Source organism: Rhinichthys klamathensis, unplaced genomic scaffold (assembly GCF_029890125.1).
Source record: "Rhinichthys klamathensis goyatoka isolate OS25496 unplaced genomic scaffold, OSU_Roscu_1.1 h1tg000132l_1, whole genome shotgun sequence".
Classification (NCBI taxonomy): domain Eukaryota; kingdom Metazoa; phylum Chordata; class Actinopteri; order Cypriniformes; family Leuciscidae; genus Rhinichthys; species Rhinichthys klamathensis.
The window spans coordinates 466,263-484,372 of record NW_026606667.1 but is presented as its reverse complement, the minus strand read 5'-3'; the positions used below and the strand labels follow the sequence as shown (position 1 = coordinate 484,372).

General features: G+C 40.9%; 2 protein-coding genes across 3 annotated transcripts in view; one reads left to right on the top strand and one right to left on the bottom strand.

The window, feature by feature from the left end:
- The window catches only part of LOC130089428 (astrotactin-2-like), a 482,727-nt gene that overhangs the window by 402,625 nt on the left and 61,992 nt on the right, over positions 1-18,110 (top strand). The window contains exon 17 of the mRNA XM_056256733.1: positions 9,394-9,656. Within this exon, the coding sequence (XP_056112708.1) occupies positions 9,394-9,656 (263 nt within the window). The remainder of the gene's footprint in view (positions 1-9,393; positions 9,657-18,110) is intronic.
- trim32 (tripartite motif containing 32) lies at positions 68-5,105 on the bottom strand. Of its 2 annotated transcripts, none has more exons than XM_056256739.1 (2): positions 5,015-5,105; positions 68-2,629 (listed from the first exon to the last, which is right to left on the bottom strand). In XM_056256739.1, the coding sequence occupies exon 2, from the start codon at positions 2,601-2,603 to the stop codon at positions 624-626; it is 1,980 nt and encodes a 659-aa protein (XP_056112714.1). In that variant the 5' UTR covers positions 2,604-2,629; positions 5,015-5,105; the 3' UTR covers positions 68-623. The 2 variants fall into 2 exon arrangements, with proteins under 2 accessions (XP_056112714.1, XP_056112715.1); XM_056256740.1 differs by having other exon boundaries at positions 68-2,618; positions 5,015-5,087.

Below are 18,110 nucleotides of genomic sequence, written 5' to 3'. Positions count from 1 at the left end.
AACTTTACAACTGAAATAATCTACAAATTAAATAGTATTATTATTATTATTAATGTTATTATAATTAAATAGTGTAATTTAATCCATAAAATTAGTGTTCTGTGAGTGGATTTATAAATTCTTAAGTTTCACACTTCTGCTTTTAAAACCTCCAAACATGACTCCATTTACATAGTAATAGAAACCATAACCTTTATTTTTTAAAGAAAATAAGGACTTTTTCTATGATTATCAACATTATGCCACACTCATTGATTGAGTCTAACTTCTAATGAACCTGGAATATTCCTATAATATCACTTGTTATTACTTTGTCATTAACTCACCATCTTAATGCCTGTACAGCAGCACACACACAGAAAACCAAACATATAAGAACTGAAATGCACACATAAAGAACAACATTTTCAGTTATTGCCATCAGTTGTGCTATATTTCAAAATCCATTTGCCTAAAGCATCCATAATAATACCCATAAGCCATAATCCAATTGCTCCATGGCAGTGGTGAATGGTTGCGGCTGCTTGATCCCAGCCACTGCAAGTCACAGGTCAGAAAGCAAACGCATTTGTAAAAAGCCATTGAATTAAAGTGACTAATCTTATAAAGTGTCCACAGCAGTCTTAACACGTAGAGGAACGTCTCCTTTGCAAGTACGTGTAAACCTTCACACAGTGGTCCCAGCAATCCAAGACGAGGAGTTGTCCCTTCTGGGTAACAGCTACACCTACAGGGCACGTAAGGCCCTCCTGAATGAGAACGTTATAACCACCTTCTTTAGGGAACTGCAGTATCTCCTTACGCCCGCTATCCGTCACGATCAAGTCCCCGTTGGAGTCCACACACATCCCGGTGATGCAACGGAAGTCCTCATTCTCTGAGAAGAAGTGGCTGAGTTGCTTTCCCAGCTGCCCATCCATTCCCACCGAGCCGATGGAAAACCCCCCTTCGAGGTGGTGTTCATTGTGTCTATTCTCAATGTTTAGACCCAAGCCCTGCGTAAAGTAGACTGTACCTGAGGAGTCGCAAGTTACAAATTTGGGTCTGACGGCCGAGCATAATCGGTTATAGTTCACTACCCCTACATTGCGATCCACAGCCAGGCACCACAGCTTCCCGCCCTCGACATCGGACACGACAAACTGCCCTGAAGGCATAGCCGCGATTCCCCATGGCTTAATGAGTTGGTTCTTGTGGCAGGCGACGCAGTGGCCATCGGTGGTGTAAACCTTCACAGAGTTGTCATAATTGTCAGTGACACCGATGAGTCCCTGAGCATTGATTGCAATTGAGAGAGGGATGAGGTTGGGAAGGTCAGCACCGAGGAAGCTCAAGACGAAGTTGTCGATGCTGCTCGGGTTGCGCCGTATCTCCCTTTGGAAGCCCTTGCGATTGAAGATCTGGATGCGGTAATTCCCTCGGTCGGCCACGAGAACCTCACCCTGCGGTGTAACACAAATGCTTACCGGCAAGTTGAACATGCCTGGCAGATTGCCCTTACATCCCATCTTTTTCACAAACTGACAAAGCTGCCCACCAGAAGCCCCTGGAGATGGTCCTCCTTCATCTACAGACTTGGACTTGAAGCTACCGGGCGAAGCGCAAACAGCATCTTCAACTGTTGTTACCATGTCAATATCACGATACATGTCCAAAGGGCCGGAAGCGGCGAAATCGAGTCCATCTTCCTCTTCGGCATTGACAGTGCAGGGTTTTGTGGTCAGTTGCCCCACGTCTAAGGGTTTCGCAAACTCCATTTTAACCATTTCAGGCTCTTGTAGTTTCAGAACGACAGCAGGATTGGTTTTTATGTCCAACTCCTCTTCTTCATTGTTACTTCCTTCCTCCAGTAGAGCAATATCAGTCTGCTTGATCCTCATGGTTAGGTAGTCACACCTTGACACCACCTGCACTTCAGCGATATTGAGCAGGTATGTCTGCTCTTCCAGAATCTGGGCATTCAGCTTCTCTATTTCGGCTAAGGACGTGGCAAAGGCACGACGGGAGCGGCCAAGTTCCTCTTGGATCCGCAACTCAGCCTTGGCATACTCTTGCTGTACAGCCTTGTACTTCAGTCGGAGTGATTTTGTCACGTTGTCGATAGCTGCCTTCTTCTTCTGAATATTGCCCATTGCCTCCCGCAAGTTAGAAAGCTTCCCGGTGATGTCTTTCCGGCACTGTTCGGCAGCCACGCGAATGACCTGTACGACATGGCCCTGACGCTGATGCCCCTCGCTTTTACAAATATCGCACAACGCAACGCTGCAGTCACGGCAGTACTGACGGGGAAGGCGGTTTTTACAAGACTTGCACATGAGGCCCATGGTGGAGACACAAGAACTCGCACAGTCAATGATCTTCAACACGGTGAGATTGTCAGCCAGCTGGGAAATACTACTCATTCGAGACACCTTGCTGCAAAATGGGCAGCGCACACCGTTTATCGTGCTGGCGAGGAGTTTCTCAAGGCACTGGCGACACACAGAGTGACCGCACTGCAGGAGCTTGGGTCGAAGCTGATCCTGGTTGTAGGTTTCCAGGCAAATGGGGCATTCCAGCACCTCCCGGACCAAATCTGGATCTAGGGACGTTGGTGTGGCCATGATGCCTTCTAGTGCCTACAGGGTGTCTACAGGGGAGGAAAAAAGTCATGTCTATGTGTTTGAAGTGCATTATGTTCAGTTATAATAAAAATTTGCAAAAAGGAGAATTGTAATTTTACTTAAGTTATCGGTCGAAATTGTCAGATGGCCTAGTGCGACTATTAATCCTTATAAGGCTGTGATTACATTTGTAGTCTGCATGAAATTGCTTTAAAGTGAATGTGCAACAACAGTATTTTTATACACTCAGAACATGGCTGGGATTGATAATATAGTTTTTTCAGGGGGGGTTTTGTGGACAGAAGATAACTATTTCGTCTTTCCGTGTTTTCACTGTTATACGTTAGGTGGCGCTATTACGACTCTTATGAAAGATTACTGAATCTCCTGGTCAAAAGACATGTGAAGGAGAAGCAGAAACAATCGATATCATATGAACGCAGATGTATGTTAACTAACGCGATCATCAACAAACAGCGTATACATCGAAACTGCCTAATATTACATAATTTTTATGAAACTTACCAACATTCAAGTATTGAAAACAAAGGAATGCTTGAAGCTCAAGCCAAGACAACAAGCCAAATTTGTTTAATTTTTTAAGCAAGTCTGTTCTTTCTTTTGAAATAATATTTCATATTTAAATATTCATTGAACAAAATATGCAGGTGGCTATGAAACTTTTGTGAAAATTATCAAAATTGCTGGCGGTGGATGATAACTTTTTATAAAAATGCCGATAGGGAAAGAGTTAAAAGCATGTCACCTGATGCATAACGAGATGCAGATTTAAATAGAGATGCCAAGTGAAAGTGAGGAGAGTTAGACATACTACATTTGTAATGTAAAATATAAGTATAGTAATAATTATGAAATAAAATTAGCCTTATACAACATTTCGGTTTTTTTTTTAAGTGCATTACCATATGGACGCTTGTTTCTGCCACAGAATAAAAAATAAAAAAAGTAATTGTGCTGGTTAATCTCACAATTCTGAGTTTATAACTCGCAGTTGTGACTTTATATCACGCAATTCTGACTTTATATCACGCAATTTTTACTTTGTAACATGCAATTGCAACTTTATATCCCCAAATTCTCTTTAAATCTTGCAATTCTGACTTTATATCTCGCAATTGCAACTTTTAAATCACGCAATTCTGACTTTATATCTCACAATTTTTACTTTATAACATGCAATTCTGACTTTATATCACGCAATTTTTACTTTGTAACATGCAATTGCAACTTTTAAATCACGCAATTCTTACTTTATATCTCAAAATTTTTACTTTAGAACATGCAATTGCAACTTTAGCCTATATCCCAAAATTCTATTTTTAAATCTCGCAATTCTGACTTTATATCTCACAATTGCAACTTTATATCACGCAATTCTGACTTTATATCTCACAATTTTTACTTTATAACATGAAATTGCAACTTTATATCCCCAAATTCTCTTTAAATCTCGCAATTCTGACTTTATATCTCACAATTGCAACTTTATATCACGCAATTCTGACTTTATATCTCACAATTTTTACTTTATAACATGAAATTGCAACTTTATATCCCCAAATTCTCTTTAAATCTCGCAATTCTGACTTTATATCTCACAATTGCAACTTTATATCACGCAATTCTTACTTTATATCTCACAATTTTTACTTTATAACATGCAATTGCAACTTTATATCCCCAAATTCTCTTTAAATCTCGCAATTGCGACTTTCTATCTTGCACTTTATACGATGTAAACTCGCAGTTGTGAGATAAAAAGTCGCAATTATCTTTTCAGATGTTTTCTGTGGTGGAAACAAGCTTCCATTATTATTCATTAACAATGACGTTAGTAGAGTCCAGAGCAATGGATGGGATCGGAAGGAAACCATGAGAAAATGTCACGTCATTACAAAAACAGTCTGATGATGACATGCATTGATGTTGTTTCTGTATTTACTGGCTGTCCTACCACACCTACTGATGCATTTGCACCTCATCATGATCATATGATTCCACAAAATAATAATAATACTACAATCCAATTTCAAATGCAAGGGCATATAATAACTTAATGCAATTGTTACTTTTTAAACAACTCAGCAGCAACAGCCTGTCTTGTTTATTTTGGTAGCCAGATGGCTAGCTGTAAAATGTTTCTGGACCACGCACTGTCATTTCTTGTACTAGTGTAATGCATGCATCATTTATAGTCACACTTATGCAGGTTATATGTAGTTATATGTCTAATCATCTGACTGACAGGCCCAAAGCTTCAAAACACTGCGATCTGAGTATCGTCATTCCTGTCTTCTGCGTGCATGCACACCAAAATGAAAGCGCAGTCATAAAAGCATGCGAAAAACATTCATGCGTGTTTAATTGTTGATTGTTACATGATCTCCTACCTTTAGTTCAACAGTAGCTTTTGCTTGATGTGACGACGCGCGCGTCTCTCATGTCAGCGGGTGCGCGCGACACTGCGGAGGTGACGTCATAACGGAGGTTGATTCTTTGTGTAAGTCCCGCCCCCAGTGAGATTTCGTTGGCTGCCGCGGAAGCGTGATGTGCACTGGAGCCAATCAGATGAGAGGCTGCTGTTGTCATGCGTGATGCGCAAAGTTTATTTCAGTGGCACATGAAAAGTAAGGACTGATGCTGGAAACACATGGGTGGATCCGAAATAAAAAAAAAAAAAAAAAGAGAGGAAGAAGAAGAAAACCAGTGAATAATAATTGTATTATTGAGAATACTACACTAATTACATTAAATTTAATTTAAAACAATCAGAAAAATGCTTCAAAAATATTCAGAGTGTTATAATATAAAACGAAGATATCATTGTATTGTATTATATTATATTCAATTATATTATATTCAATTACAAGAATTGATCAGAGAATGACAGCTGTCATTGTTAGAGATTACACAGACTTAGACTTAGTAGAAAATACTAATATATATTCAGATGTGTCATAAAATATTTGAATTATGCTTCATTACAATTTTTGATAGATGCATGAGAAAAAGGAAAAGAACTTCGTGTATTATCATTTCCCCCACTATTTTAATATAAAATGTAACTGCAGTGTAATAACCGCTAGATGGCAGCAAATCTCTGTCTGAAAGTATCATTCTGTTAAACGTGCATAATACGAAATCGTATTACCTCAATAGCAAAGAGTAATGGTGGTTATATTATAATTTATATTAAATTATTAGTATTTGAATGGTAGAAGATTATATGCAGCTTGTCAAGAAATTATTAAAATAAATATAGCAAAATTGGTCATATTACAAAATGAAAGAAAAGATTGAGAAGAAACCTCAATGATTACACAATGACTTTATAAAATTCTCTGAATTTTAATACAGTTAAGTTGACAATCTTCAAAATATCTTATTTTGTGTTCAACACAACATGAGGGTGAGTAAGAGATGACAGTATTTTTAATTTTTTTGGTGAACTATCCCTTTAAGTGATGGTATAGCGAACTGATGGCATCTGCGGCTAATTTCATAAAGACCAAACAAGAATGCATTAACAAATAAGTAAATGCATAGGCTAAGTAGTTTGATAAATTAAATAGTTTAGATTTTATAATAAAGTCAACAAAATGCCAGTCAGCATTTGATTACATCGTTCACAATGCATGATGGGATATGCAGTTCATTCTGTCAGTGAAGAAATGCAGTGTTGTCCTGCTGTCTCTTCTCAACTCGGTTGTCTGTTGAAACTCAAACCCTGTTTCCCCGGTGTCGGCTCAAGAAAGGGTTAAGGTCACGCCAGCAAAGAGGAGAACACACACGTGTGTACAGCCAGATGTTTTCTTTTTGGTGGAGACACCGCGCTGCTTCATCTCAATATGAGTAAGTGTTTTGCAAGAAATGAATCCTTTAAAAAGCATAGAGCTACTGTTAGCAATCCCTCCAGCGGTGGCGTTTCTCTGTGTGCTCAAACACTGACTGAGGCTCTGGGTCGACTCTTCTCTGTGTTGTTGCAGACACAACCGCCTCAGACAGCTTTCTGTCCCGCTACACCTCTTCATCCTCCTCCTCCTGTTCCTCACCTTCATCTTCATCTTCCTCCTCCTCTTCATCATCCTCCTCCTCTTTATCATCCTCCTCCTTCTCCTCCTCTTCATTATCTTCCTCCTCTTCCACCTCTTCATACTCCTCTTCCTCCTCTTATTCCTCCTCCTCTTCATCCTCCTCCTCCTCATACTCCACCTCCTATTCCTCCTTCTTCACCTCCACTTCTCCTTCTCATCCTCCTCCTCTTCATTATCTTCCTCCTCTTCCACCTCTTCATCCTCCTCCTCTTTATCATCCTCCTCCTTCTCCTCCTCTTCATTATCTTCCTCCTCTTCCACCTCTTCATACTCCTCTTCCTCCTCTTCCTCCTCCTCCTCATACTCCACCTCCTATTCCTCCTTCTTCACCTCCACTTCTCCTTCTCATCCTCCTCCTCTTCATTATCTTCCTCCTCTTCCACCTCTTCATACTCCTCTTCCTCCTCTTATTCCTCCTCCTCCTCCTCCTCATACTCCACCTCCTATTCCTCCTTCTTCACCTCCACTTCTCCTTCTCAACTTCTCCTTCTCATCCTCCTCCTCTTCATTATCTTCCACCTCTTCATACTCCTCTTCCTACTCTTATTCCTCCTCCTCCTCCTCCTCCTCATACTCCACCTCCTATTCCTCCTTCTTCACCTCCACTTCTACTTCTCATCCTCTTCATCCTCCTCCTCCTCCTATTTCTCCTTTTCATCCTACTCTTCCTCCTCCTCCTTCTCTTCATCCTGCTCCTACTCCTCCTCCTCCACTTCCTCCTACTCCACTTCCTCCCCCTCCTCCCTCTTCTCTTCCTCCTCTTTCCCCTCATCACCATCCTCCTCTTCCTCCTACTCCACCTCCTATTCCTCCTTATCGTCCTCCTCCTCTTCATTATCCTCCTCTTCCCCTCCTCCTCTTTCTCTTCCTCCTCCTCTTCTTCCCCTCGTCCTTCTCTTCCTCCTCCTCCTATTCCCCTCCTCCTCTCCCCCACCTCTTCTCCTCTTCTCATCATCCTCCTCTTCCTCCTCCTTTCTACCTCCTCCTCCTCTTCCCCTCCTCCTCCTCCTCTTCTCATCATCCTCCTCTTCTCATCATCCTCCTCTTCCTCCTCTCTTCCTCCTCCTTTCTACCTCCTCCTTCTCTTCTTTCTCCTCCTCTTCCCCCTCGTCATCCTCTTCTCCTCTCCTCCTCCTCTTCTCCTCTTCTCATCATCCTCCTCTTCCTCCTCCTCTCTTTCTCCTCCTTCTCTTCCCCTCCTCCTCTCCCCCACCTCTTCTCCTCATCCTCCTCTTCCTCCTCCTCTCTTCCTCCTCCTCCTCTTCCCCTCCTCCTCTCCCCCACCTCTTCTCCTCTTCTCATCATCCTCCTCTTCCTCCTCCTTTCTACCTCCTCCTCCTCTTCCCCTCCTCCTCTTCTCCTCTTCTCATCATCCTCCTCTCTTCCTCCTCCTTTCTACCTCCTCCTTCTCTTCTTTCTCCTCCTCTTCCCCCTCATCATCCTCTTCTCCTCTCCTCCTCCTCTTCTCCTCCTCTTCTCTTCTCATCATCCTCCTCTTCCTCCTCCTCCTCTTCCCCTCCTCCTCTTCTCCTCCTCCTCTCTTCCTCCTCCTTTCTACCTCCTCTTCCTCCTCCTCTTCTCTTCCTCCTCCTTTCTTCCTCCTCCTCTTCTCTTCTCCTCCTCCTCTTCTCCTCTCCTCCTCTCTTCCTCCTCCTTTCTACCTCCTCTTCTCCTCTCCTCCTCCTCTCTTCCTCCTCTTCTCCTCTCCTCCTCCTTTCTACCTCCTCTTCCCCTCCTCCTCCTCCTCTTCCCCTCCTCCTCCTCCTCCTCTTCTCCTCTCCTCCTCCTCGTGTTTGCCTGTCATGCTAAAATCCAGCATTATGACTCATTCCACTGCCAGGCACAGTGTGGACGGGAATGTTCAGGGGGACTGGTCTGTGGAGCGCAGAGAACAGATGCTATTATTCAGAACTGCACATCTGTTCAGCCATCTCAAGGACGTATCAGCACTCAATTAAGATCTTTCCCCACATAATCGCATTGTTTTGTGTCTGCCAAGGGTTCTGTGCACGAACACTGCAAACTAACATGAAAATCAACCTGTGTATTTCTACTAGCAGAGACAGTTCATCACAGTTTCCTTCATGATAGATTTCTGATGCAAGCCCATGTATGGTATCCTACTATAAAATGGTATCATTTATGCTTTTTTATAATGTCCAGATGATCTGGACCAGATCTGTTGTGCAAATTACAAATGATTTGCATTTGAAAAACTTTTGTCTGCCAAATATAAGTCAGGGTTGTACAAATAATACCTAAAGCCATTCTACTGTCACAAAGATGATCTGTAGACCCTCGTGACTTTGTTGCAAAGTCAGTCTCTTAAAAATATCAGTTACAAAGTGCGAGGGAAGGATGAGGGTCAAACACACACACACACACTTCTCTCTCTCAAACACACACACACACACACACACTCGTGAAGCAAAGAGGACTCTGACGACTATGGATATGATTCATTTGATATGAACCAAATTCTGTCAATTTTATTCTGATCTTCCAACAGTAAATAGCGTTAGGCGCTTGTAAAAGTGACAGATCGCTGTACGCCTCAGTTCCATCATAATAGGCTCTTATCACAGTGCAGATCCAGCGCTGGCCTCGATCCGAGTCTCAAATCTCCATGAATACGTCCGGTGCACCAGTGACCTCCTCCTGTCTCTCTCCTCCAGAAGTCACGGATCAGGGTGGCCGGCGGGACCTGAAAGCTGTCCCGTTCATCATCTACCTGTCGGGTCTCCTGAAGACTCAGCTTCTGTCTGACGACCTGGTGTCCGGCGTGGAGATCCGCTGTCAGGAGAAGGGGAGCTGCCCGGACGCCTGTCACCTGTGCAGACAATCGGCCCGCGAGACGCCCGGTCCCACGCCGGTCCTGCTGGAGGTCAGCCGCGTCGTGCCCCTCTACAGCCTGGTGCAGGACAACATCACTAAAGAGGTAATCATATTAGGGCTGGGAAAAAAATCGATTTGATTTCAAAATCGAGTTGGTGGGTCAAATCGATTCATATTTTCAAAAAATCGTTTTTTTAAATAATTTTTTCCCCCATTATAAATAATTTGGATGTTTAACAATCTTTGTTGCACACTGCACAGTGACTTTTCAGTTAGAGAAAGGGTTTGCCTTTGCAATTTTGTTTATGTTGATGCACTTTAATTAAATACAATAAATATATATATTTAAAATATATTTACAGTTCGCAGTTAATTGTTTTTTAAATGGAATGGGAGGGAATCAAATCGAATCGTAAATCGAGTTTTGTATTTAAAAAAAATCACAGATTTTTTTAGGGGAAAAAATCGCCCAGCTCTAAATCATATATATCTGATCAAGGCTTTCACTTTCAGGACAACATCACTAAAGAGGGATATACTGTATACCTGTATATCTGATGAAGGCTTTTACTCTTATACATAAAGGCTCATATTAGAACCAAATTGGGTTTTCCAGATTGTTTCCACACAAAAGTGTATTTTTGAATTCTTTAGACTAGCGTTCAAAACTTTGGATGTCTTTAATGTTTTTGAAAGGAGTCTCTTATGCTCACCAAAGCTGGCAAAAATACAATAAAAACACCAATATTGTGAAATATTGTTACAATTTAAAATAGCTGTTTTCTATTTGGATATATAGTAAAATGTAATTTATTAATGTGATCAAAGCTGAATTTTCAGCATCATTACTCCAGTCTTCAGTGTCACATGATCCTTCAGAAATCACTCTAATATGATTAATTGCTTCATAAAGGAAAACTGTAAACATCAGGGAATTTGAAGAAGAAAAGCCAAATAAAATAACTTATTATAACAAGTACATCATGCTGACATCATAGCCGATACGAAAGGGAAGGAGGAATAAGTGAATAAAAACAAAAAAGCACAATGTTTGTTCATGACTATCATTGTCAACTCAATTCAATTGTATTTATATTCTGCTTTTCACAATTTTTTAAAAGCAGATTTAATGAAAAGCATGATGTTTAAAGTTTATAATATATTAATATATATACCTTATAATATACCTTATAGACAGTTGCATTTAGCAGATTAGAGCAGGAGAAAATATAGTTTACATTTCGTGATGAAACGAGCAATCACACAGTTGAGATAAATATATATATATATATATATATATATACACTCACCGGCCACTTTATTAGGTACACCTGTCCAACTGCTCGTTAACACTTAATTTCTAAGCAGCCAATCACATGGCGGCAACTCAGTGCATTTAGGCATGTAGACATGGTCAAGACAATCTCCTGCAGTTCAAACCGAGCATCAGTATGGGGAAGAAAGTTGATTTGAGTGACTTTGAACGTGGCATGATTGTTGGTGCCAGAAGGGCTGGTCTGAGTATTTCAGAAACTGCTAATCTACTGGGATTTTCACGCACAACCATCTCTAGGGTTTACAGAGAATGGTCCGAAAAAGAAAAAACATCCAGTGAGCGGCAGTTCTGTGGGCGGAAATGCCTTGTTGATGCCAGAGGTCAGAGGAGAATGGCCAGACTGGTTCGAGCTGATAGGGCAACAGTGACTGAAATAACCACTCGTTACAACCGAGGTATGCAGCAAAGCATTTGTGAAGCCACAACACGCACAACCTTGAGGCGGATGGGCTACAACAGCAGAAGACTCCACCGGGTACCACTCATCTCCACTACAAATAGGAAAAAGAGGCTACAATTTGCAAGAGCTCACCAAAATTGAACAGTTGAAGACTGGAAAAATGTTGCCTGGTCTGATGAGTCTCGATTTCTGTTGAGACATTCAGATGTTAGAGTCAGAATTTGGCGTAAACAGAATGAGAACATGGAACCATCATGCCTTGTTACTACTGTGCAGGCTGGTGGTGGTGGTGTAATGGTGTGGGGGATGTTTTCCTGGCACACTTTAGGCCCCTTAGTGCCAATTGGGCATCGTTTAAATGCCACGGCCTACCTGAGCATTGTTTCTGACCATGTCCATCCCTTTATGGCCACCATGTACCCATCCTCTGATGGCTACTTCCACCATGTCACAAAGCTCTAATCATTTCAAATTGGTTTCTTGAACATGACAATGAGTTCACTGTACTAAAATGGCCTCCACAGTCACCAGATCTCAACCCAATAGAGCATCTTTGGGATGTGGTGGAACGGGAGATTCGCATCATGGATGTGCAGCCGACAAATCTGCGGCAACTGTGTGATGCCATCATGTCAATATGGACCAAACTCCCTGAGGAATGCTTCCAGCACCTTGTTGAATCTATGCCACGAAGAATTGAGGCAGTTCTGAAGGCAAAAGGGGGTCCAACCCGTTACTAGCATGGGGTACCTAATAAAGTGGCCGGTGAGTGTATATATATATATATATATATTTAGTATATATACTTGAGTATACGAATATATTTGTACAAAAATGCTGGGGGTATTTTAACCCAACTTTGGGTCAAATATGGACAAACCCAAACGTTGGGTTAAAAATGTAATTAAAAAATGTAACCCAATGGCTGGGGTTGTCCATATTTGACCCAAAGGTGGGTTAAAACAACCCAGCATTTTTTAGAGTGTATAAATTCAACTTGAAATTCAAATTCAACATGAAAATCGGTCCCTAAATAACTATGAATCCCAGCTGAAGGTTTATTGTTCTGCGTGTGGAAGGTATAAACATGAATTCCTCAGATATTGTTTTGTCTTGATGTTGGCAGTGTACATAAGTGACGTATGCTGTTGCTCCTGATGTACCAGTAGATGGCAGGAGTGATTTTCATTTCCATCGAGAAGGCTTAGTCTTTCTGGAGAACTGAGAAGACGGTGCTAGACAGTGACAAGGCATTGAAATATCATACATGAATATCGTAATAAAAGACTAATAAAAATGTTAACCCGTTTCTTGGGCGGATATACATATCTCCTTTGTCCGTATATAAGGAGATTGCATTAGTAGCCGTGAGTCACAGACGTAATGAGGATATTAAATTTACTTTTGGAGCAGATTTGCAAAGGCTTTCGTTTCTGCATCATCATCCCTCGTACCGATGACGTCTTGAAAGGCAAGATGCCATTAACCCGAGTCTGTTGTCTAGAGAGTGACTCACGTTATAAATGTCCCGCTTTGGCCCGGTGTGTACCTGACGGGATCGGACCCGCTCCATAACACACATTCCCTCAGCTAATTGCTTCTCACAGTGAAGCCGGTGTGTGTGTGTGTGTGTGTGTGTGTGTGTGTGTGTGGACCTTGCTAATAACAGGAGCGTCAACAATGACGAAAGGCTCTCAATCGATGGCAGACGGTCTCTAGCGGGTATCTGTCGATTGGTAAACAAACAGGAGAGAAAAGCGCAGCCGTGTCGACTGGGAACATGCTCTGAAAACACTGCGAGATTATGAGGATGATATTGATGTCATCGACCCCGGGGACGAGCTTGTGGTCGCAGCCTCCTCTCGATCAGAGTAACAGACACAAAGACATCTTCAGACACAATGCATGTTCTTCTGAACCTAAAATGACGCCTCTATTGGCATGTTCACGATGGATATATTCGGTCTGCGTTTACATTGACTTGAGAACCAAAGCATTCCTGCATAATCTGCCCACAATTAAACACGGCGCATTGTGGCCTCTGTTTAGGAGTCTCGCTGCTAAAGCACATTTTAACGTATAACTTTAAGATCTTACAACCTGTTTTTGGCTCTACTAGAACAGGTTGAATGTTGATTATTCTCCTCATATTCTCCATTGTTGCGGCTCCTCTCTTCCCAGTCTGTTAGTAACGCTCTGTTTACTTCCTGTCTCTATGAAGCCCCTCCTTCTGAAAGCACACTGTGCTCTGATTGGTCGGCTGGAGCGGTGTGTTGTGATTGGTCGAGCACTTCGAGTGTGTTTGGGAAATGTCCCGCCCCTTTCCATAACCACCAGTTTAACACACTACTAACTAACTCAACCAGGCTCCGCCCCTTTATTCCGCGTATTAATTATTATAATGAGGAATATTGTGACGTGTGTGTTCCTGGGAGAAACTCAAAAACACAATGGAGGCGTTTCAGGAGTTCAGAAACACTGATATAGAGAATAACTGGAGCTTTGCAGAGCTTTTTCATGCAACATTACACATTAAAGAAAGATGAACCCGTAAAAAAAAACCTGTTTTGAAAGCATATTTTAACATTAATCTTATTCAGGTTTCTTCTATGCCACCCTGAGCTGCTTTTGTTGCAATCGTCAGAAGTTATGAACTTTATTCAATTTGTCACAGACAGATGAGGAAAACGAAGTGGCTGTATGGAGCAAGGCTGGATATGATGTATATGTTTTTATCATTCTTGCCTGATTGAGTCTCTTTCTAACGGAGGGATATTGGGCTTCAGTTATGTTCTGAAATTATTAGTCCATTTCCTTAAAAACACTCTACCGGAAAACAGGTCTGAAAAGGATAAAAAGCGAACTTGCAGAGCTTCTCATATGACAGTTTTGATCCTGTTTTCATCACGGTCCCCCTCCTTTGCAATCCAGCTACACACACTCTCTCACACACACACTCATACATTGTTCTCGATATTTTTGTGCAAGTAGGAAACTCATCAATCATTTTAAGATTAAGGGGGAACTCTTAGGACACAGATAAGAGAAGAAGAAAATATATATTCCCAGCCGTTTTTTCATACATCTGGCAACACGTTTCTAATGCTAAAAGTCTGCATGAATCAGAAACTCAGCCTATATATTTTCTATACATGTTATCTATTGCATATTTGAGTGAATGATTCATACCTGCATATGTTTTTTTAACCTTGTAATTTTTAATCAAAATGTCATAACTGGATCTCCCAGTAAAAACAACAGACTTCTCTCTGTGACATACTCATGTATGAGTATACATAAGTATGCATAAGTATGACTTTATTTCACGCAATTCTGACTTTTTTTTTGTGACTTCTGAGATAAAAAGTCAATTATGAGAAAAAATTTTGCACTTAATTTTTTTTTTTTTACTCTGTTGCGGAAACAAGCATCCATAGATAAATACCCAAGTTTAGTGATTTGATCTTAACCCATATTTATAATATTTTCCTTATATTTAAACCCACATTAAATCTTAACCCATTTAAACCGACATTAAAAGCGCAGTAGAAGCTATGCGATTAATTTTGAAAGCCACGCCCACATCTCAAAATCATAAGATGTATGTCACAATATGTAATGTCTGTCACTACTTCTGTTTCATCATGACTTTAATCCTGAACCCTACTTTTATGCAAGAATCCTACACTCTAAAAAATGCTGGGTTGTTTCAACCCAAAGTTGGGTCAAATATGGACAAACCCAAATGTTGGGTTAAAAATGTACAGTTGAAAGTGAAAGTTAAAATTTTAAATTACATTTTTAACCCAACATTTGGGTTTGTCCATATTTGACCCAACTTTGGGTTGAAACAACCCAGCATTTTTTAGAGTGTAATGCAGGCACACCTGAATTATGTTCTGACACAAGCATGCGCTGCATTCTCAGCATTGCCACTGGGGGCGCTACAGTGTAAAGCAGGGGTGTCCAATCGCTCCTGAGGGCCACTGTCCTGAAGAGTTAACTTGCCACAACACTGTAATATGCCTATAAGACCTTGCTTGGCTGCTTCAGGTGTGTTTAACTGGTGTTGGGGATGAACTCTACAGGACAGTGGCCCTCCAGGAGCAGGATTGGACACCCCTGGTGTGAAGTGTGTTTTTTCTGTCGTACTGCACTCAGGACCACACGTTTCTGGTCTTAGTTATGCATGTTTAATTCATCTTGCATACAGTGGCCAAACGTGATGTCCGGCCTCTTCCAAATGTTATAAAAAATGTGTTAAAGATTTTGTAAGCATATTACGTATAGTTGCACTTGCAATCAATGACATGATGACATTTTTGTCCAGACTGTCATACAAAGAAATTATGAAAACATGCAAAAACAAGAGAGAACTGAATTTTTTCATAGCAAAATAAAACCTGTAGTTTGTGCTTGTTTTTTTTTTTAGATAGAAAACTTGCAATTTTGACTTTATATCACGCAATTCTGACTTTTTTCCGCAATTGCGACTTTATATCACTCAATTCTGAGACAAAAAGTCAATTATGAGAAAAAATTTCGCAATTAATTTTTTTTTTTTTTTACTCTGTTGCGGAAACAAGCATCCATAGATAAATACGTTATCCAAGTTTGGTGATTTGATCTTAACCCATATTTATAATGTTTTCCTTTCCTTGTAGAGTAATAAAAAAAAAAAAATGTAATCATCTGAAACATCCTGCAACTAATATTACAAAGCAACTTGTGTAATGAAATTACCATCAAGCACACACACGTGTAAAGCGCACACATTTAGATAGTACGAGAGCACAAGTTTATGAGTGTAGCACGTTTCTCACACACCGGTAGTTTCAGTTTCACTTTAAAATGAATTAGTTAGTCTTCGCTTTTATAATAAATGTTGTTTATATTATTGTTTGTTTTTATTTGTATAGTTAAACAAAAAACTATGTTTGTTTTACATTCTGAATACTGTTAAATTAAAATTTTGTTGCAGACTTAGAGGAACTAAAATACATAATGCTTGTACATTTAGATTTATTTTCCAGTATTTTACGTTATTTATGAATGTAATAAAATGTGACATACACCGATTTTTTGCAATTTGGTCCCTGTGTGACTTATAGTTATGTGCGACTCGTTTATCTGGAAAATGTGGTATTTAAACTCGGCACAAATAGATAATTCTCCCTATGTAATTTACAAATGCATGTGGAACGATCTGTTTCACTCGATAATACATCACTGTCACTACGGACATATGCATTGCGAACTCTTCATTGCAGAAACAATTTTTGCAGATTAATTTTTATAAATCACTTTAACTCTGGTTAAAGTTGAATTGGATGCTACAGTGTAACAGCACTGACCGATATAAATGAGGTCGAGATTAACCATCAGTCTGCATCAACGGAGGCTTGTCACACAGACTCATCTGTCACAACAGCCCCAAACTGCATGACATCATACTAACTCACACTGCCAAGCATCTTTTATTTGCCCTCCAAAATCTTGCTTCCACTTTTTCTTTTTCAGCTCTGCAATACTTTCAAAAAAAGCAATTCCCCGAAAGCGAAGGACTCGACCGGGCGGCGAGGTGTGTTCTGTGTCGTGTGTGTTGAAGATAGTCTTCACTGTAATTGAGTATATGGCTTCTTATTGGAGTAAAAGTGCTCAGCTAGGGAATTGCCGTCTGCACATTCAAAGCTGTGCAACCAATCCGATCACGGTGCAATCTTGGTTCACCCAAGAAGAAAACCACGGATGCTATCCTCATAGTCGGTATTAAACCCAATAGGCAAGATGCTGACTAAAATCAATTTTCCAGCGAATGCTATACCCATGGATTCTGCTGGTCGTTTAGGTTGATGGAGAAAGCAAATCGAATCAGCTTATAGGCACCCTTGAGGCGGTTTGCTGCTTTCCAACGACGTGCACTTTTATATGCATTCTTCGTGTCCCCTTCTGAACCCCGGATTCAATCGAAGCCACGGCTCCTTTCCTGGAAGATGGTTATAGGCGTTCCTAGAAACAGGGACATTTCCTTCTCTGCATTAGGCCGAATGATCGGAATGACCTGTTTGCTGAGGTTTTGGGTCATCGGATGAATCAATTCCTCGGGCCAGCTGGCTAATGTTTGCACATATCAGACGCTGATTGGGGACAGTAATAGGGTGAGCTCAGATGAGCTACAACAGATAATGGCATTTAGACGTCATGATTGTCTTGTCATTGAGAATGAGGTTTTGTGGAACTCAGGGGTCATCGACAGTTTCACAAAAGAAAGCAGTTTCTGGCCTTAAAAGGGTTTTTGTTTACGCACGTTTGTCTTCGGAAATCTTGGTATTGACCTTTACATGACTGATCCAGGGCAGGTTCTGATTAAGGCGCTGATGTACTTCAAGCTAAATCGAAGAACGGACTGCGGTTGGACGTCATTTCGAAACTAAATCAGGCCAAAATGAAGTTCATTTGGAGTTTGTTTCAGAAATTCGAAACAGTTCCGGCTACGATTGGTAAAAAAGTGAGTGGGTCCTCCCCCAGAAAATTTTTACTAATGCCATTTCATGTATTCTGATGCCTTTTAATTAAACAAGTAAACTAAACTCGCCTCCACGTCGTGCTTTAAATGCACAGCTATCCGTGGATTATCCAAGGGGGTAATCCATCGACCGGAAGTTGAAGCCGGCCGGGTGCCGCCATGTTGTAGCAGAACTTCACTTGCGTTAGCATTTCCATTGACTCCCATTCATTTTGGCGTCACTTTGACAGCGAATAACTTTACATCTAAGGCGTTTAAAGACTCCATTTGTCCATTATTTATTTCTAAAGAAACA

What these genes read in the sequence shown, in the direction of transcription:
- trim32 (XM_056256739.1), bottom strand. Translation starts at nt 2,603, where the DNA reads ATGGCCACACCAACGTCCCTAGATCCAGATTTGGTCCGGGAGGTGCTG.